Here is a 20,960-nt window from a genome sequence, read left to right as displayed (position 1 = left end):
AATGTCTATTGTTTAATTTTCAATTGATGTTACCACTGTAAGTTCATACTAATTTTCTTAACAGAATCAGAGAAATACATGATAGAAAAGACCCATTCATTTGTGTATTCTGTGTTTGTGCTGGCAAAATTTTCTTTTTAAACCATATCCAGCAGCAATGGATCCAAATGTATTGATTCACACACCAGATAAACATATATTATAAGATGCCATCAAAAAGTTAAGATGTGGTAGGATTTTGAACACAGATTCTTGGCACACAGATGTTTACCTCATGGCTGTTGCTAGAGGCTGTATACACTTCTTGCTACTACACTTGCATGTTCTAAGTGCTCTGATTTTCAGAGACATTCAGGACAGACTAGTTTCATGGTGCTGTGGAGTTTTCCTCAATGCCAGAGATGGGCTGTAACCCAGCCTTTGTCCTGAATGGATTTGTCACTGGTAAGAATTGAGCCCATGATGAGTTTAGTGGGGTTGTTCATTCTGTGCTCCCAGGTATTGAGAGCTCTTAGTAGCAGGTTTGAACCAAGCCTTGGAGTACACATACATGCTTTATATCATTAGCTTATATGTGCACTGGATTTTTTTGTCTACTCCTTTTTTTCTTTAATTGAACTCACTTTAAGGGAACACAGTTAGATATGATTAATGTTCCCCATTAGGAACGTGTATGCATGCATGCTTTTCCTGCATTAGTGCACTGTTTGCAGGGAAATGAGTGCTGCAGAAAGGATGGAGAAAGAAATAACAACACTGTCATAAATTGTATATGATACTCAGTTTCACAAGTGTAATTTTGAATTAGAAATTCAAATATATTTTGAGCTGCATTATAGAACTGGAGATGCTAGCTTTAATCAATGTATGGTAACAAACTTCAGGAACTAGATACTTAGATTCTACAGAGGTCCTGAGCTGCAGCAGCCAGCTCCTGTTTGTGGCTGTGCTCTGTATGTTGTTCATGGGGAGGCGGGGGGCTCCCACTGGGCAGGTTCCTAATGAGGAGCAGGGTTGTGAACCAGTACTTGGGTTTCTAACTACCTGTCTCATAGGTAATAATTGGTTCAAAGTGAACTGAACTAGTTATCAGATTATTCTTGGAGTGGGTACCAGAAGCAGAGCTGGTGTACCTGTGTGACAGCAGTGACAAATAACGGCTGAAGCACAAGGTGAAGAAGATGGGCAAGGATGCTATCTGGAGAGATTGGCAAGGCTGAAAGGGAGAACCAAGGGTAAAGAATGTATGAGAGGATGCTAGAATTCTAAAAAAGCGTGCTAAATTTGTTTCTGTTTGATTGCTGCTTGCAGTTATAAGGTAAGGTTACTCTAATTAGCAAGAAATTGCCATTTGGTGGAGACAGGAAAGCCTGCATTGGTTTTCCTTACTTTTACCATGTGCCTTTAGAACTTCAGTACTGCTTCAAGAAAGACTCTTCAAGTATGAATGTTTAAGATTGTTTACTTGGTTTGTTTCCAAGCAAGCTTATACTACAAAAGGTTCTATTTTGTGGAACCAGAATAAATATGGCAGATCCATAAAACATCTTTTGCTTGAGATGGTGAAGCAAATAACAGAGGTGGTCAGAGGTGCAAGTGGGGTGTGCACTTAGCCAGGGACTCTCACATCTGGTTTTGCTGGCAGAAGAAAGGTAAGAAAGAAGTTCAGTTCCAGAGCACAGAGGTAAATGTGATGTCCAGAGACTGCCTTCTCCTTCTTGCTCCTGCTCTCCCTGCCTCATGCTGTTCTTTGGCTGCTGACTGACGCAATTGCTCCCCTCCCACAGTTCTTTCTTTTGTCTCTCTGAACCCATATGTACCTCTCCCTTCTCATCTTCTGATTCTGTTCTCCAGGCATGAACAAGCTCAGGTTTTCCATAACTAGTCAATTATTGCATGAATTTTCATAGAAACAGTAAAAACATTTCTTTGATACCAAGATTGAGTCATGTTCCAAACTTAAAGAGCTCACTCCAAACACTGAGGTTTGGGAGTCCTCAACATACAAGTTTTTTTTGAAATCTTGCTGTGTTACATTTTTATTCCCTGTCCTCGTTATCAGAAATAGATGAACTTTTATGACTGAAACTTCCTGGTATTCTTCAATCACTTCATGAATGGAGGTGACAAACACCTTAGTTGTACACATCACCACAATAAATATAGCTCCTCTACATACCCCCATAATAGGAAAAAACATGTGCCTGCCATTTCACAACCTCACACACTCACACATACTCAGTTTTGCTATTAGTGGAAGTCCCTGTTACCAGCTGAGGAACATCAAGGACTTAAATTTTGGACACCTGAGACTTAAGTCTAACTTTGTTACTGACCTTCTCACTGACCTCGGATCAGTTGTTTAACAGATCCTAGCTCACTTCCATGTGTCAAATTTCCCACTTTTTAAAGAGCTGGGAATAAATTGTGTGGCTGAAGTGTTACATACTCATTCACTCATTTATTAATTCATTTAGGTTTTCCTACTTGAAAATATGACACAATAAAAGAGGTGTGTATCTCAGATGGTTGTGCTGGCCTTGCAGTAAGAGATTTTAATTTATCAAATCCAAACATTAGTCCCATCATGGGGAAAATGCACATACAAAATACACATTGTCTTCAAAATAATCTAGGTGTTATTTATATAGTTCTGTGCTGTTGAAATGTTTTTCACGTTCATTTTTTCAGTAATTGCTGACACGTCTCTTCATCTGAATTTTGAGCTAACTCCTCCTGCTTGTCACAGCTCAGATTTCACACACACACACACACACAGAGACACCCCTCACCCCTGCAGTGAGGTGTTACCCTCCCTCTCATCAAAGTTGTGTAGCTGGAGAAGAGAGTAAGAGAGACAGGCACGGGGACTGAAGAGTCATGAGTGAGGAACTGAGTTTGTTTCTCTCATGCCCATATTGCATATTGGTTGGAAAGAATTGTCTCAGCAAAGGCTTTTTTTTTTATTCTCATGAATTTTCTTAAATAGATTTTAAAGAAGGCTTACTACATTATACTGTAATAAGTATGTTGTATGTATCCCATTTTTGTGATTCTTCCTGTTAGGTCATGGGTTTATTTTATGGGTTAAATGTGATTTGGCTATTAAACCTGGATGTTTAGAAGACAGCCGACAATTCAAGTGCTAGTTTTAAAATGGGAATTTTGTCCCAAATTAAAACAGTAATGTTTTTAAAAATCTTACAGTATGAAATGGCTCCTGGGCTAACAGAGTTGTGCTCATGTTGCCTGTATCCTAAAACTGTGACTAGGTGGAGTCCTGCTTATCACTTTGAATCTTGTGATTTTCGCAACAGACTTAAACAGGTTTGGTTTGTGAGCGTGGCTCATAGCTGCTTCAGGGCTACCCACAGAAGAGTACAGCCTAGTTTGCCTTCTTAACTGTGTTTTGCTCTGTGAGCTTACTATCAGCAAGACAATTAATGCTTGAGTTACTTAACATCAGGCTAAGAAAAGAAAGAAGGTGTGACTTGAAGTTCTCAGAAAATAACCCTATTATAAAGTGGGGGTTTTCTGGTGGGTAAAGGAGGTTTTATGTATTGCAGAAGAGCTGCATGCCTGTACCAAATTACACCACGTGTTACAGTCCTTCCTCTGCCACTTGAGAGACTGAAAATCTCCATTCTGAAAACAGCAGTGCATTCCAGCCATGACATTAATGTGTGGAATTATCCACCAGGCACGTATGGGCTGTGAGATGCATAAGCTTGTGAGATACATGGAAGGTGGAAGTCAAGCATCCGGCATTCTCGAGAGGTGTAATTAATTCTTGATTCACGTTGAACCAAGCAGAATAAAGGGGCCACAATCCTTGCAGAAGTTATGCATTGAAGGTGATATACTGATCCAAACATATTTTTTTTTATCAATTTGAAACTGGAAGTTATATATGTACATGGAATAATGTACAGCTAAAGAGGGAAAGAAGGTGGTAAAAACACTCACTGTAGGATGGTGTTTATCCCAACCTTCTGAGCTCTGCAATGTATTCTGTTGCCAGGAATGTCAGTCAAGCAGAAAAATTGAAGTTGATTTCTTTTGTGCAACAGCTGCAGAACCAGGAGATGCTGAGGGCAATGGTGAAGAAAGCAGAGCTAGAAATCAATGGCAAAGTGATCGAAACAGTGAAGAGGCTTGAAGATCCTGTGCAGCGACAGCGCAACCTGGTGGAACAAGAGAGGCAGAAATACCTCAGCGAGGAGGAAAAGATTGTCAAGAAGTTATGGTGGGTTGAGAAATGTATTGCTTTTGTCTGTCTTTTTCTTCCATAAAGTAGAAACTTCTACCACTGTTTTCAGGTAAGCTGCATTTGTATATGCTGGTTTAGCTAGTTTCCGTGCTGTGTATCACATTGGCTGTAACACCGTGCCTGTGTTGCTCAACTCACCGGTCCTGACTGGGAGTCCTTCTCTGCACAGCCCACTGGGTAAATCCCAGCAGTACCAAGAAGAAGACTTCCACCTCTTCAGAAGTCCCCTGTAAAGGGAGGGATGACTGTAAGGACCGTGCTCACCTCTGTATTCTGAAAGCCTCCCTCTACCCCAGTTCTCCCCTTCAGCCTTATGTATAATGCTCTAGGGAAGGAGGGAAAAATTTCCTCAAGAGCAAAGGGATTCAAAGGAAGGTAATGAGTTTGGCTTTAAGTACAAAAATCAGATTTCAGTACAGATTTCAATACTGGCTACTGCATGGGAGAGATAGGGGAAGCTCAAATAGAGGAGTGAAGTTTTTAATTACAGTCAGCAATGCCAGTCCTTGTCTAAAATGTACTCACTGAGGTTTCCATCTGCTTAACTGTGTACCTTGTTTTGTTATTCTGGAAGGGCCCTTTGGAAGATTCTGATTTTTTCCCCCAGAACTTTGGCTCACCAAGACTGGTGGGATCAAGTTGTTTGGTTTAGTTCAGAGTCAACAGGAGGCAAGGTAAAGCTGAAATTAATAAACAGTTTAACTAATTCTAACATTCATGTTTGTAAGATGTTATATAACTAATTATTTCTCATTGCCACATTTATTTCACACCTAAAGAATTGCTCCATAATAGAGAAAAAATTTCTAGTCAGCTTGTCATTGAAAATCATGACTGAAGAGCCATAGAGTACAGTTCCTGATAGCTGAAGAGAGTAAGTCCTTCCTGTTGATCAGTAAGTTGTCAGATTAATACTGTTTGTAATAAAAAGGTGCATCTGTAAAGAGAAGGTTGTGTGTTACTAAGGGAGAGTCCTGTGAAGAAAGGTTGAATGTGCAGTGATGTTCATGCTAGTGTAATTAATTCTCTCAGCTGGTTTGTAGTCTTAAGTAATGACCTTCCTGTTCCTCACTCCACTCCTCTGTACCTCATTGCCAAGTTCCTAGATTGTCTCTTCTCTATGGAGAGAGCAATTTGTGTGATGGCTGTTTATGGCATTGCCTCATAAAATGGATACAGAGTGAGGTCAAGTGCCAATGGCATTCACTGTTACAGATGTTTATTAAGGATAGGACTTGGATTGCAATATGGTTCTGTTTTGGAATTTTTTGTTTTTCTGGTCTTGGAATTTTTCCTGTTCCCATAGTTTCTGCTACTTCTGTGCTACTTCATTTGTTAAAGTTACAGGAAAATTTCTTAAATCATTCAAATGTTACTTCACCTCTTTTAGAGATATGCTAGAAACAAACATTTCTTTTTAATTAGTTGTGTGCAATGAGATTCCTTTGTCATGCATTTGCTCATTTGCAGGGTCAGAGCACTGCAAGAAAGAAAAGCACATCTGACAACAATAATAATTTCAGCAGCTGATGGCTGTTCATAGTAAGAGCATACAGCAAAAAATTACACATCAAATGTCACTGACATTATTGAGAAAAAGGTTAATATTCTTTTTAGGCATTTACAACTAAACTGGTCCCACTGCAGATATACAAACAAATGCAAAGCAACAGGACACAAAATTTGTCATTTTTTAGGATTTCAACTGTCACCCTCTTGATCTTTCCTAAATCATAAGACTAAATCAGTAGACTGTCTTCATGTGAGACGCTGGAGCCTAAGGATTACTGCAATACTTACAAAAGTGTATTTACTACTCTTAGGTGGTAGATCTTTTAGCTTAAAAAGTCCTCCCTTCTGCAACTGAAGGTTATTGCTTGAGCTGGGAGGTTGGACCAGGTGAGGCACTGTAGTGCCTTCCAACCTTACCCATTCTGTGATTCTGTGAAATAAGGAAATAAACATATTGGCAGTTTCTTGTTGTAAACAACAGAAATATTGGTGTACAAAGCAAGGATTCTGTTAAGCAGAAAGCTTGCTCAACAAATTCATAATGGTGCCTACAGAAGTGTGCCCATGTGTGTCACAGCTGTAGCAGGATTACAGTTCAGAGAATATCTAATGAAACCTGTTAAACCTAGTGTTTATGTACACTTGTGACAGTGAAATACACATTCAGAATTAAATGTGTAGGGGTTTTTTTTTCAATCTAGTCTTTTGACTTAACACTAGAGATGTTATATATAGCACTTGTAGATACTAGATTTACGATTTACCAAAGACAAATTATGATGTTATGATACATTAAGTAATGAAGTATTTATGTCATAACAAGCATGTTAGAAGTGTGACCACTCTATATTGTACATTTTAAGCACTTTAATAAAGGGAGTTATAAGCACAGTATTTAAATGATAGCCACATCCATTCTGTTCAGTTGGATACAATCCATAGTACCTTACAATTTATACTTTGTTAGGAAAAGTATCAGATTTTTTTAATAATAATAACCATGCTCCATGAAAACAAAACTTCACTTAGCAATGTGGAAGTGCTACTAGTAGCAGATAATTGGGAAAGTATATCAGAAGAATCTCTTTTGTTTGTTTTTGAATTGTTCATCTGTCAGTCAATCCCCAGACTCTTAAATAATGCACAGCAGAATATTCACCTTTGCCATGCTAGTCATTATGTTATAGATACTCCCTTTCCTCTCTCTTTTCCCCCACTCATGCTTTTTCCAGCCTGAGAAGTCTTAGACTGCTTAGTTAGCCTTCTTTTAGAAGCCTTTCTCTACATTTCACCATCCTGTTGCCTTTCTCTTTGCCCTTTGTAACTCTGGTGCACATCTGTGGATGGGGATGGGAGACAGGAGCGCCCTGCAACAGCTTTGTCTGCTGCAGGCACACCATGACCTCCTGCATGGTGTGATCTCCCTGTCCTCATGTTCCACAGGAGCTTTGCATTAAATATCCAACATCTCACTCACAATGGATGATCATCAGTTCCAAGGTCATCACTGTATATAAAACCTTAGGGTTTTGGGAGATTTTTGGGTTTAGGTGGGGTTGATTTTGGTTTCATATCTCCTCTTCTCATGAACACACTTTACAGGTATTAGGAGTTAATTTAGTCTTTGGTGTTTTCTGGCCATTTAGTACCAGATCGTCCATCTGCAGTCCTCTGCAACCACCTTTCATTTGCATTTCCCTGAATAATATAATGGCCTTTTGCGATTTTTTGTTTTGTTTTATTATTCACCCTTTTTTCTAAATTATTTATAGTATATTGAAAAGCACCAACCCTAGCAGTGATCCCTGTGGAACCCACCAGCAAAGTACATTCATTGACTTAGCTGTTCATTGATCCCTTATCTTTGCTTCAGTGCTTTATCCATGAAATAATTTCCTCATGGCAACTTTACCTTTGCTTCAGTGTTTTATCCATGAGAATTTCCTCATGGCAACTTTGCATTCTTGAAATCTTTTCCTCAAACACCTTGCTGAAAGCCTTTTGTGGTATACTTTGTCCCCATGCTTCTGTTGTTTGTTGATTTGTGAATCTTACCTTCATTTTACACAAACCATGTTAATTCTACCTAACACAGCAAATTTTATCCATTGTTCATTGATTTTTTATTCTGTATTTTTATACCTATCCATTACACCTGTCTAAGTGTGAGTCTCACCAGAGTACAGTTCCCAGGATATCCCCATACCACTAAAAATTTGTAGTTGTATCATTTATGACACTTTACGACACTTTCCACTAATCTGGTTCCAAAGCAATTTTAATCAAGAAGTTAGATGCTTAGCATTAATAGTTCAGCTGTTTCAGCCTTGAGTTGCTATAGAGCTCCTGGTCAAATGCCATCTGGTCTGGGTGATTTGTTACCATTAATTTTGTCAGTTGTTTTGTAGCGTGTTCTACTGATACTGCAGTCTGAGGCAGATCCTCTGAGGTTTTTTTTTACCTAAAGAAAGATCTCAGCACAAGAGTTGCCTCGGCTTCCCCGTGTGGAATATAGATGCAGAAAATTTGTTTGTATTAGCCTTCTGAAACTGCATTAATGTGCATGTCATGCTAATTTGCTCAGGCCAATCTGTAAAGCCAAATGTTTTCCCCAGTGAGAGAAGAGAAATTCTAGAGACCACCAAATCTGTTTCAGTCTTTGGGTCCCAAGGGATGAAGTTTCTTTTCCCTTGCAGTTGGCCACATGAAGCAGTGTAATGTGGTATCCCCTGGGTAATTTCAGGATCACTTGTCTTGTTTGACAGTATATGGAATCAAAGGGGTTTGTGATGACTCTTCCCATTTCTGCTCAAAGAACAAAGGGGAAAGTGGGCCACTGTCAGCCACCTCAAAGTCCTTCAAACATTGTAATATTGTTTTGTGTTTTCCTTTCTCTTCTTTCCACACATGAACAAATTTAAGCATCTTTCTTTATCTGTTTTATTGCCTGGTAGGTGCAAATATTTGAGAAGCTACTTTTCCAGTGCTGATCCACAAAAGGGAGGAGGGATACCCCATGATTCCCAAAGCAGCACTGCCCAGCCTCAGTGCCAGTACCGGGGCATGAAGACTAGGGAGGATGCATGACTGCAGAGCACCCTCCTGTAGAGCAGGAGCCTTTGCCTTAGTGACAGTGACAGAAGGCCACATTCTTCCTCCAGCTCCTGCTAGAGTGTGTCTGTGCCCTTTATTGCAAAGGCAGACAGAGGCAGCAGATACCTGCATTTTAGCAGCCTCTGCCACTGGAAAAACACCCTTAGGAGTGTTCCCTTGCTGCCATCGTGTGGTCCAATGGATTGTTTCCTGCAAGTCTGCTTGTGCTGGGGGGAGCTGGGACTCCCCCAGCTTTCTGAAGGCAGAGGTGTTGGGAGAAGTGGTCTTAAAGTGGGAACAGGATCATTTACCTCCACTTGTTTGTGATCTGTTCTGACACAACTTATGATTCTCAATTCAAAATAACTTTTTAGTTCCTAAAGTTCTTTGTTTTGGATTGAAATGAACTCTTTGCTGTGCATGCTTTGTGTTCAGATGCTGATCCTGTTTCTGTTCCTCTGTGTATGAGAAATACTGTGGTGTTGCCATGGGACTGTGGGACTGTGCTTCTGATTTAAACTGACCTACATGTACAGTAGTGCTGTAAGGAATTTTCTTCATTTTTATCCCATTACTGGCCACCAACTTTTCTTCCCCATGTCATGTCACTGAGATGGGTCTGGGAAATGACTGGCTCTGCATGCCAGTGGAAGGGAAATATGTGGAAATGCAAGACTTGCAGATGGTGCAGCGGGCAGGCTTCTCCCACCCCTTTCCTGGCAATCCCCTTGTACCTTGATTCTCTTACAGCAATTGCAAAACTGATCCCTGATGGATGTGAAAAATGATGCCCAAGATTAGGTTCAAATTAGTAGCTGATTTGTCAGTTCAGAGTTTCCATTGCATTTTTTTTTCTATCTACCATTAAACTCTTCCCTAGAATATTCCTGTGAGTAAATTTGGTATCTTAATAGAAGTAAATTTCTTCTAGATATTCAAGAGATGATATTTTTAAGGTGTTTACATGGGTATTTGTGTAGTTGCTCATAAAGCATCTCAGGGCTGGGGGTTTTTTGAGAAAATTTTATGTATCTGTGGAAAACTCCAGTTAAAGCAATGTTGTCTCAAGCTCAAATGGAAAGAAGTAGCTCCTTCCCAAACAAAACCAGAGTTTATGTCTGGTTTTGACATAAAACATGACTTATGCAATATCTCAAGTATTGCAAAATTTTATGTGAAGTATGGAAAGACTGGAAAAAATGTTGGGAAAGGTGAGAAGGAAGCACCAAATGGAGCTGGAGTAAACACAGAATGGCAGTGGTTGGAAAAAACATCCAAAGTGATTCACTCTTAAGTCCAAGTGCTGAGGAAGATCTGCACACAATGCATGTTTACTGTTTCACTCTGGCTATTCATAGAAACAGGATCCTCTGTCCTGTCTAGCAGTACCTGGCAGATAAATAAGGTTGTATCAAGAGCCCTTTGGTGCCAGTTTTTTGAGTTGTTTCTTAACTATTGGGCATTCCTCTGTATGTCAACAACAAAGAGAAAACACTAGGTGCAAACCAGTACTGGATGTAGTGGCACGGTGTCTATCCCCTTCGAGCACTTGTATCCCCAGACGGCTACTGGCTGTTCCTGTGTTTCACCAGCCCACCTGCCCTTTGTAGCACAGCTGCCCTGAAGTCAAGATGCTCTGCACATCTGCAGCCTGTCACAGAAATCAGTGACTTGGCCTGTTTCTGTGCTGTGAGTGTCCAGCATTCTCACCTCCCCTCATGGTATCCTGTCCTTTGTTTAGCCTGTGGTGTCAGATCTAAACGTGTCACAGTTGAGGTTTCTGGTTTAGTTTACTCTAGTCATTTACATATGTTTGCTTGCAATATGAAAGTCCTGCTTAAATTTTCTGTCCATGTTGTTTCTTTTGCCAGTGAGCTGGAGACATTTGTTGAAGACCTGAAGAAGGACTCTGCTGCTTCCAGCAAGACAGTTACACTGAAAGATGTTGAAGATGGAGCCTTTCTTTTGCGTCAAGTGGGAGAAGCTGTTGCTACCCTGAAAGGTATGTACTTTTCCTTTTTACTTTTGTTTCTTTTCATTTATCCACAGAGAACAGTTTTGCCTTTGATCTGGAGGCATTAACTTTCACTTCCAAAAAGATTTAAAGCTGGGATTAGGGAGCTTGCTGCGTGGCTCCTGGAGAGAGACAAAAATTCTAGTTGACATTCACCCAATTGTCTTTTACTGCCCAGGGCTTTCATAATTTCCTCTTCAGCCTCACAATTGTTTTCCTTGCAGGAGAGTTCCCAACATTGCAAAACAAAATGCGAGCAATCCTGCGGATTGAGGTAGAAGCGGTGAGGTTCCTGAAGGAGGAGCCACACAAGCTGGACAGCCTGCTGAAACGTGTGCGCAGCATGACCGATGTCCTTACCATGCTCAGGAGGTGATTCTTTTCTTTTTTTTTCTTCAAGCCTAAAGAATTTCCTCAAGCTGGACTGGAATAGCTTTTGGGTTTGTGGTCTCTCCCTTGCCTGTGGCAAATCTGAAAAATTCAGCTTGCTTGCAGTATTTATAGGTTAATCCTAGAGCTCTCTCAAGAGAAATCAAATTAGCCTTTCCTGTGCTTTGTGCAGTGAGTCCACTCTGACCAACAGCCTCAGTCACTGAGATCTTACAATTGAGACTAGATGCCTCTCAAGCCAGCACTTCCAGATCTGGGAAGTGCCTGGATGAGAGAACTTACAGTCTCATACCTGAGCTAATTAACTTTTGGTATGTACAGCAATTTAAGCTAACGGAAACATTCTCTGACACTGAAAGGTTCATTCCCTAAAATGTAACAGTAAGGAATAAAATAGGAAAGTAGTGTAAGTAGATAAAGGTATCCCACACCTTCTGAAAGAATTCTCTTTGCAAGGAAGATGCATTAGAGAAAGCTGAAATATTAGATGAAACTTAATGTCCACTAAGTGCCAGTGTTTATCCATGTTTGTCAGAATATCTGAACAGCAAATGATTGCTGATTTATTTAACTCCGTGGGCATTGGATTTAATTCGTGCTCAAAACTATCATTGGTGGTGGTCTCAATTTTAGTTCAATTACAGGAAAATGTAAGTCATGAGCCTATTGTCAGTATCATTATTCTAAGGAATGTACTGTTGCCAGTGTTTCTATATATCCTGGAGCATATGTACAATGGATTTGGCAGTACTGGCAGATGGCTAAAATGGTTTATGTAACTGGTTTTCTAAGAGCCATCACTTATTCTACCATGCAGACAAACATCTATATACTTCCACATTAGTTTCTTTTCTTAAAAATTATTACAGTTATTTCCTGTCTTGTGAAGGAAAATAGAGTAATAAGCTATGCATACCAAAGTTTTACCAATTTTTTTGCAGCAAAATTGCATATTAAGCCTCATAAAGTCTGTTTCAAAAATGGGAAAACTCATGGCATTTGATGGCTTGCAACACTCAGAAGCTCAGACATTTCACAGCTAGCTGCCAGAAATAGTTGCTTCTTTATGTCCTCAGCTCATCCTACCCCACACTCTTGACAGGAAAAAATGCTTTTTGAAGCATTCTTTCCTGTAGAACCTTCATTTGAAGCTCTGTTTTGACAACGTGCCAGACTGCTGCCTCTCATTATATGTAGCTTCACTTTTCTGTGCTTCTAGTCCAGGAACAAATTGTTTAGCTAGATACATTGTATATGGTTTAATCAACTGATTTCCATTCTCACTCTAAAATCAACCCACTGTAACTCCTGTTTGGTGAGAAGCTGCCAGTGCATCACTAAATGTTTGTAAACACCTTGGAAGGCAAAACCATCTGAGTGAGATTAGCCTCTTTAAAATTCTAAGCTCTTGACTCTGAGGGAAAGCTATAAAGTCATACAGCTGAGGGCATCAGGGAAATAAAAAAAACCCACTATTTTGATTGTTTTGACTTTGGTGCTTTTTCTTTGCAAGAGTTTATTGTTGCATATTGCTCACGACTGGCCTGTGTGCTGACCATGTGCTGTTGTGTTTGGTTTGGCTGGGCAGACATGTTACAGAAGGGCTGCTGAGGGGTGTGGATCCATCCCAAGCCGTGCAATACTCTGCTGTGGAGAAGTCCACTGCAGCTGACACTCTGAAAAACCAAGAGGAGCACAAGCCCACCCAGGGACACGTACAGCAAAACCTGACAGCAGTCCCATCCGAGTCCCAGGTGTCGTCAGTCAAGTCAGAAGTCATCCCCTTCTCAACGATGACCGTCCATCACGCGCAGAGCTCGCCTGTTGTCATCCAGCCGTCCCAGCACTCGGCAGCCCTGCTCCCCCACGCCCAGGGCTCTCCCTCTGCAGGCACTCACAGCGAAGCTGTGCCCACCAGTGGCCACCCCTCGGCCACCCCGGCACCGCCAGAGCCCACGGCAGGATCCCAGCCCGCGCAAGCCACACCAGCACAGGTCTCTGTCAATGGCACCACCATGCAAAGCCTTTTCATTGAGGAAATTCACAGTGCAAGTACCAGAAATCGAGCTGTATCAATTGAGGTACGGTGTATTCTACTCAACCAGCTGTCCTCTCTTTGGGTCTGAGCTCCCAGTCTCACTCTTGAGGCTGCAGGTGGGACTTCTTAAATGCACTCTGGGGATTTATGTGCTTAATGCCTAATTACACTGTACTTCTGAAGATATCCTCTGATTTTGTACCTGCTCATTGCAGAAGGGTTGGACTAGATGTCCTGTAAAGGTCCCTTAAAACCCACATCATTCTGTGATTTTAAATGCAACAGAAAAATTACATGTAACCAAAATTAGGTAACTGTGTTTTTAAAATCATCTTTACTAAAAAAAAATCAAAATTCTATTTTAGAAATTTTAGAATACCTAAATTTTAACCAATAACATATAATTCTCTGGCAACACTTGCATACGTGGATTTCGTTCACTCTTTAAATCTCCATATCCCTTATTATGGAGAAGTAAAAGTGAAAGAGTGTGAAGTTCCAGTGGGAAAACCCAGAGGTGAACTGCTGTGACTTATTACAGACAGGCACTTTAATCACCAGTGTGATGTATTAAGGCAGAGACCCAGATTTAAATTTTGCCTTTGTTCCTTTAGTGAGCAGTGGCCACTGCCAGTCTGGCATGTGTTTGTGTCAAATCTAGCACAATACAAGTCAGAACAGTGTGCAGTTACTGTTCATGTATTTCCTTCAGATGTTGACGAGAATTGAAAGAATCTATCCATACTGACCTGTATGTTTACACATGGAATTTATTTTTAAGTAAGTGATCACAATGGAAATCAGAAAAATAAATAGATGCTTTACTGGTTTTGTCTAGAAAGCTGAAAAGAAGTGGGAAGAGAAAAGACAAAACCTTGATCACTATAATGGAAAGGAATTTGAAAAGCTCTTGGAAGAGGCCCAGGCCAATATAATGAAGTCCATTCCTAACCTGGAGATGCCTCCCCAGCCAGCAGCCCTACCTAAAGGAGATGCAGCAGAAAAGCTGGAAGTCTCAGGTAAGGTTTGCTAGAGTAAATGGGGCTAAAGAATTGCATATCTGGAAAGGAGAGGTTATTTTTCCTACTTTCTAGAATGTTTTCAGTTTATAGATTGCTGTGATCTTGGGGAAGGACAAAACAATCTCTCAGTGTACAAAAATGTGCTTTAAAAAGCAAGAATAACTTGCTGTGTGTGGGTAGAACAGTGGTAAAATCTGGCAATTGCAAGCAGGAAGATCCAGGTTAGGCATTAGGAAAAAAACTCATAAAGATAAGGAAAGTGGAGCACTGAAGCTGCATGAGGCAGTGAGGAGGATGCAAGGTCCCCATTACTGGACAGAATGGTTTAGACTAGCACTGATCTAGAATTATATAGGTAGAGATACTTAGTTGTAGCAAGATGGTGAGATGTCCTTCCAATCCTATTTCTTTCAAAATTTAATATACAAATCCATGTCTGAATTTATTCAAAATCCAAGGAGCAAAAAAGATGTCTCAGCCAAACCTTGGGTTTATCCCATTGGCCAAACACACATCAGCTGTAAAACTCTTGCCCAGCTACATCTGCAAGTTCATCCAGCTCAGTCTCTGAGAGGCAATTGGAGATGCTGTGTGTGGGGAGCACAGAACCCAGCTGCCTTCTGCAGTCTGCTAGTAGTATTCCAGCACCCCCACAGGATTTTAAAGGGAATATCCAAATCTCCTCCTTTTCATATCCATTATGGAACTTTTATCCAGCAATTCCTCTATACTTGCTTTTACAATTTGCATTCTCTTGCTGTGGCAGCAAGCTCCCATCTTGTGAAGGAACTTTCCTTCATCTCTTTTAAACTGATATCATACCAGCTTCACTGAGTTCCCCATAGCTCTAATATCCTCCAATTTGGCAAACAGCAGCTCTTAATTTCATTCATAAAATCATGAAGGCAGTGGATAAACCTTTATCATATCCGGGAGCTCTCCTGGAGTCAGACCCACAGACTTCAAACTGTGAACTTCCAGCCTTTCTGGTCCCTCCATCCAGGCCAGCTGCTCCCTTCCCTAGAGGCTGGATTCAGTTGCCCTTGTTTAACCCCACTTTGTCCTTCTGGATCTGTGGAGGTCAGAGCTGCATGCTGCACTCAAGGTGTTGGCATGCCAACATGGTAAAAAGCTGAAAAACAATGCCCTAGGGGTTGTGTAGACAAATTCATATAGAATTTGGGAGGAATGTTTTCAGATCCAGCGTTTGTTCTGAGTGTACCTTTGACGCTGCCAAGTTTTGGCTTCTTGGATGTTTTGCAACATACATGTTTAAAATAAATTCTGTTGAACCTCATAAAATAATTTTAGAATTCTGGCACCCTTCAGTGAGATTACTGGCTATCAACACAATTAGCTTGTATAATGTGTGGCATAAATAGAAGAAGTCAGTGAAAATAAGTACCATATGGGTGCAGTGAGCTGTGACATCTTAAAAAGTGCAGAGCACAGTAACTGAGAAGTTTTTAAGTTGCATAGTTAACTAATCCACTTCTAGAATACAGTTTTGCACAGTGTGCAGCCAGCAGATTGAAGAACAACTTTGATGAGATTGAGACATTTGCCTTCTGTTGTGCATAATGAAACCTACAATAGTAACATAAATACAGGAACAGCAAAACTGTTCCTTAATATCTGATTAAATATCTCGCATACCACTCAGCTCTTCTGTGACTGAGGATGAAAAGTTCAGTACCACTCTGCTGTAGACGTGAAAACTGAGCAGCATAAGAAAAGACAGACCACCTATCTACCAATACAATGCATAAACAATTTTGGCCATAAATGAGCAGAGCCCTCTGTTGGCTCAACTGCAGAACCCAGAAAGATCACGTTCCCAGACTGTGTCTCATCCATTCTCCACACAGAACCTCTCCCAGTGAAGAAACTCTTCTTTTGTCTCTGCAAAGCACAAAGCAAAATAAAATTACACACTTTACACAGTTTTCCACATGACTCCGTAAATATTTCTTTAATGTCTTGACTCTAACTCAACTTTGTAGCAAGACTCTTCCGTGAAAAATGTGATTTTTTTTCCTAGCATGCGCACTAGAAATTGGTCTCCTTCATCTCTCTTTGTGCCTTCATATGTGAGAAGGCCCTGATTTTTGCACGTGATGAGTGATCAGTAGCTTCCATTAAAGAGAGTTTATCTGACTGCAGACATTGCCTCAAGGCAGGCATTATTATTTTGAAACCTTTTGAATTTATTTTGGTACAACTGGAAGTCTGTATTGTGAGAGCAATTAGTTTCCATCTATCTGTACCTGTTGAAAAATTCTGCAGTTTAGTGAAACAGCTGGTGAGAAACAACTCCCATTTTGTTCACAGAAGTGCTGAGCCCTTTGGCACCAAAGAAGGTTCCATAATGTGTAGGTTTTGTTCAGGGGCAGTCTCAGGCTTAGTGAGTTAAATTTGTTCATTTACTCCTCCCTCTTTAAATTTGCCAGGGGAAAAAAAAACAAAAAAAAAACCAAACAGAATAAGATCTTTCCTGCAATGTTTTTTCCTCTAAATTTTTTTTTCTTCCCATTTATATTGAGGAAATATAATAGTTTAGTAAATAAAATAGAAATCCATCTTTGAAGTTTTATGTGCAGCCTGGCATCACTGCACTGACCATGAGCAAATCCCATCACAGCCTCACAGCCTTTCCTTAATGGCTCCAGCTAAGGGATGTGAGAGGGATTAGCCTTCAATAACCAGTGCACCTGCCACACTCAGTGGCAGTATTTCTTGCCTGTGTTTTTATCTCCCATTTTGAGGATGGAGATGGATGAGTGTCTCAGAGATGGTAAGAATCATGGGTTTTTTGTGCCTTCTGTGTCTCTCATTCAACCTTGCTCTCATTAAGTGTGAGAAAAACTGGAATTCTTGCAATCAGAGTCACTACCAGTTTGAGGGCAATGGGTTGTGCCCATTAAAAGGAATAGGGATTTGCAAAAGCCCTACATCATAGTCTGCTAAACACCATCTTAGAGAATTACTCTGATTTTACAGCAGAAGTACATCTGATGTAATTAAAAACTGAGTGGTGTGTGTTGACCAAAGAAGTTGTCTAATGTAAAGTGCATCTGGAAATTCACTCTTCTTGCAGTCTGGCAAGTGAGTGCCAGATAACCAGGGAGGGAGATAATACAACTGAACATTTCTTTAAGCTTAAGCAGCTTCAAAGAACGTTTGTGCTAAGAAGGAAACAAAGATGAGACCGGGTCAGACAAGGGCTCTGTCCAGTCCCCAGGGCTAGCTGGAGTGTTGGAGGAGCCTGCAGAGGCCCAGGAGTGGGCAGTTATGCAATAATTTCTCCAGAGGGAACACTTAGCCCTAAACAGCTGGGTAATCCCAAAAGCAGGATGTTTTATCTTTCTGGATTATATTTATTCCAGCTGTTTATGTAACACTGAGTAGCTGCAGAAAGGTTGTTCTTTTGCTCTTGGAAATAAACACTGTAAACAGCAGTGTGAAAACAGTGGCTGTTGCCATATTTATGATGCTTAGCCTGTCAGCAGAAACACACAGGAATGGGTCATGAGCTGGGTAATGCTGCTTCTGGAAATAATGCTGTCCAGGGACAGTGGGGAGGAGGAAGTGGCAGCTGGTGGGGCAGCATCCTCAGGGGCAGTGCCAGTTTCTCTAGGAAGAGTCTCCTCAGAAAGCGGCAGCTGGTGGGGCAGCATCCTCAGGGGCAGTGCCAGTTTGGAACTGGTCTTCTCTAGGAAGAGTCTCCTCAGAAAGTAAGGGCTGGCTCTGCTTGGCCTTTGCATTTGGTATTTGAATCTTCTTGGCTTAGAAAAATATGTATTCTATGATAATTCAAAGGCAAAACTGTACATTCCTAGAATTATAGCAAGTTAAGAGAAAATAAATGCTCCCTAAGAAGAGGAGCAAGTGCAGTTGCCTCTGGTGATCCCCTGCCCTGCTCAGAGATGAGAGGACTCACTGAAATGCAAGGGTGGCATCTCTAGAGTACTGCTTGCATTTTCACTCAGCCTTTGTGTGAACTTAGCTAGTTATGTCCAGCTGTGAGATGGACAGAACTCTTCAGCTTCTTTCACCTTGCCAGAAACACCTCCCAGGCAGAGCAGAAAGTGTGCTGCTGGTTGCTTCAGAATTGCTGAGAACAATGAGAAGCCTCCAGGCTGGTGTCTCATTGTATCCACGTCAGTGGCCTTGCTCTCAGAGGAGGCTGAGGGGCCCTGTCTGTGAGGCACCCAGAACCTGTGCCTCACATGCTCCTTCACACGTGTGCTGTGCTATCCCACTTGTACCGATGGCTACACCCAGATACAGTGGCCTAGAGGACAGGAGTTCTGCTGAAAATCTCTGGGAGAAGTGATCCAGTTTCTCTGTGCAAGTACAGCACTGTTTACTTTCATTCAGGGCAGTTACACTTGAATATCAAATGTGTTTCTGTTCATATATTCAGCAACAGGACTTTTAAAGACATTTTTTTCCTTTCCAGTTGAGGCAGGTATGCAGATACTGTTTTCCTCTCCTTCACCTATGCTGACTTTGTGCTGCTCTGTTTACCCGCAGAAGAAGCTCCTGATGGAGAGCAGGATAATGAGAAGCTGACCAAGTCTCCACCTCCTCCACCTCCACGGCGCAGTTACCTGCCAGGGTCAGGACTGACCACAACGAGATCAGGAGATGTCATCTACACAGCCAGGAAGGAGGCTGCTGCTCTCAAGGTTCGGTGATTCATACTCCAGGCAGCCAAACTCCTGATGAGAGGTTGGCAAAGAGACAAGACACAGGCTTGGGCCTATAAACCACAAAATAACTTGAGGCAGAGTGGTATCCTGGAGAGCTACTGAAACTGCTCACCAGGATGCACTTCTGTTAGGCCAAATGAGCAAGTAAGATGTGATCAGTTCTGTTTACAGGAGTCTTGCTGCTCTTATCTCCTAGCAATGCAGCAGGCAAGTCACAGGCTGCTTTCATTTAGTGTGGTAAGAAGATTAAAAATTAAAAAAAAAAAAAGCATGCCTGAAACAGATGGGGAAGATCAGGTCAGATTTGAGAGTGTTTTTACAGAAATGTTGCAAATTAGTTTCTTTGGGCTTGTTTTCCCCATCTGTTCTGGGGAAGGAAGTGGTAGGAACTCCAATTTAGGAAGCTTTTTAATCTGTGAACATATAATCACATCAGCAATATTGGTTGCTTTTGAACGGGTGAAGTAGCAGGAAGAGGGACCTTGCAGAAGAAGAGTTGCAGTAGTGTTGAATTTTTGGGTGTTTCCTTTGCATCAGGAGGGTTCAGCTGTGTTATCTGTGCTTTCTCATCCCCTTGTAGGAATGCAGTGAAGATGCTGGGCAAACAGCACAATCCAAAGCCCCTAAAGAGGACCAGGCATTGTCTCGGAGCACCGGGCTTGCTGTAGCACCAGCTGCAAAAGATGAAGAGGAAGAGGAAGGAGATAAAATAATGGCAGAATTACAGGTATGCCTTTTGGGTTGCACATGAGGACACCTGTGCCCAATATCACTTCTAGGGCCTCCATGCAATTTCTAGTTCAGAACATGAAGGAAAGCAGGTCTGCTAGCCTCACCCAGTACCACTTTGTTGCACTGAGTGGTACACTTTTTGGAAGTACTACCAAATTTTGTTCAAGATGTCTGGAGCTGAGACAGTGGTCAAGAAGGCAGTAGCTGCCACTGGAGAAGCCTGCACATGGAAGTGAGACAAGTAAAACATTTTTGTGCATTCAGTGTGGTTGTCCCTGGCCTAGTGTTGCTCACTAGTACCAGACTGGCAAGGTGCTGAGAGCCTCTGTCATGTGTGCTGTCTTTGGTGGGAACAGAGAACAACTGGGTCTGTTCCTGGTGGGCCGTGCTATGGTCCAGAGTTTCCCAGAATGTTTGAACACTGAGACATTGCCCATTCCCTGGGGTGTAACTGGTACATCACTCTGCCGGTGGCATAGAGGAGTCCTCTCTTGCTGGTCCTTCACTTGACATCACATAGGACAGTTCAGTGATGAAAATGCTGCAGTAAATGCCAACTATTCCAGCTACCATCAGTGAGCTCCAGCTTCCCAGGGGCACCCTCTGCCCTCTTCCATGCGGCCACATGAGGAAGGGAGATGTGGATCAGCCCAACTAGCTATAACTTCTGGTATTTTAGAGCACTGTCGCAACGTGAGATGATCCCTGCTGTCCACCTGCCAACAAGTGGGCTTGGTGCTGCCCAGGGAGCATTCAGAGCACAGGAGATGTGAGCACTGGGCTGTAACTGTTAGATCTGAGGGGTGCACCCTGCTCCATCCCTCAGCTCTCACCCACCAGTGCTGGTTTGCAGGAGTGAGAGCAGTTCACCCTTATCCCCCCCGTGTGCTGATGACCAGTGAGGCAGCAGAGCTGGGGACACAGAAACTGTCACAGCATCTGTCTCTTGGAAAACAACCTCTGCCTTGCAGCTGGGGACAGTGAAGTGGAGGTTAAGGTATGGAAAGGGGGGCTGAGGGAAGCTGAGGAGGAGAAATAGGCATGGGAATGGCATTCAGCAGGGACTGGGTGTTTAAATGCTAACTTTGTGGGCTAGCAATACTCATTTCAAACCAATACCAAATACCAGGTATATTTTAGAAGCTTAACAGAATACCATGTTATAGAAGGGGCA

The 20,960-nt window shown here is 41.7% G+C and overlaps 1 protein-coding gene across 18 annotated transcripts in view; it reads left to right on the top strand.

The window, feature by feature from the left end:
• KIAA1217 (KIAA1217 ortholog) overlaps positions 1–20,960 on the top strand; it is a 177,125-nt gene that overhangs the window by 146,243 nt on the left and 9,922 nt on the right. For 17 of the 18 annotated variants that reach the window (XR_005957064.1, XM_041490171.1, XM_041490172.1 and 14 more), the window contains 7 exons: positions 4,071–4,246; positions 10,747–10,877; positions 11,114–11,261; positions 12,868–13,360; positions 14,156–14,336; positions 18,876–19,030; positions 19,635–19,781. Coding sequence is in view for 17 of the 18 variants with exons in the window: in XM_041490171.1 (XP_041346105.1) it covers positions 4,071–4,246; positions 10,747–10,877; positions 11,114–11,261; positions 12,868–13,360; positions 14,156–14,336; positions 18,876–19,030; positions 19,635–19,781 (1,431 nt within the window). In the remaining variant the exon portion in view is untranslated. The remainder of the gene's footprint in view (positions 1–4,070; positions 4,247–10,746; positions 10,878–11,113; positions 11,262–12,867; positions 13,361–14,155; positions 14,337–18,875; positions 19,031–19,634; positions 19,782–20,960) is intronic. The other variant, XM_041490159.1, reaches the window with a different exon arrangement.

Source organism: Pyrgilauda ruficollis, unplaced genomic scaffold (genome assembly GCF_017590135.1).
Source record: "Pyrgilauda ruficollis isolate IOZ18807 unplaced genomic scaffold, ASM1759013v1 scaffold12, whole genome shotgun sequence".
Lineage (NCBI taxonomy): Eukaryota > Metazoa > Chordata > Aves > Passeriformes > Passeridae > Pyrgilauda > Pyrgilauda ruficollis.
The sequence above is the reverse complement of the archived record's forward strand: the minus strand, read 5'-3'. Positions and strand labels throughout refer to the sequence as shown.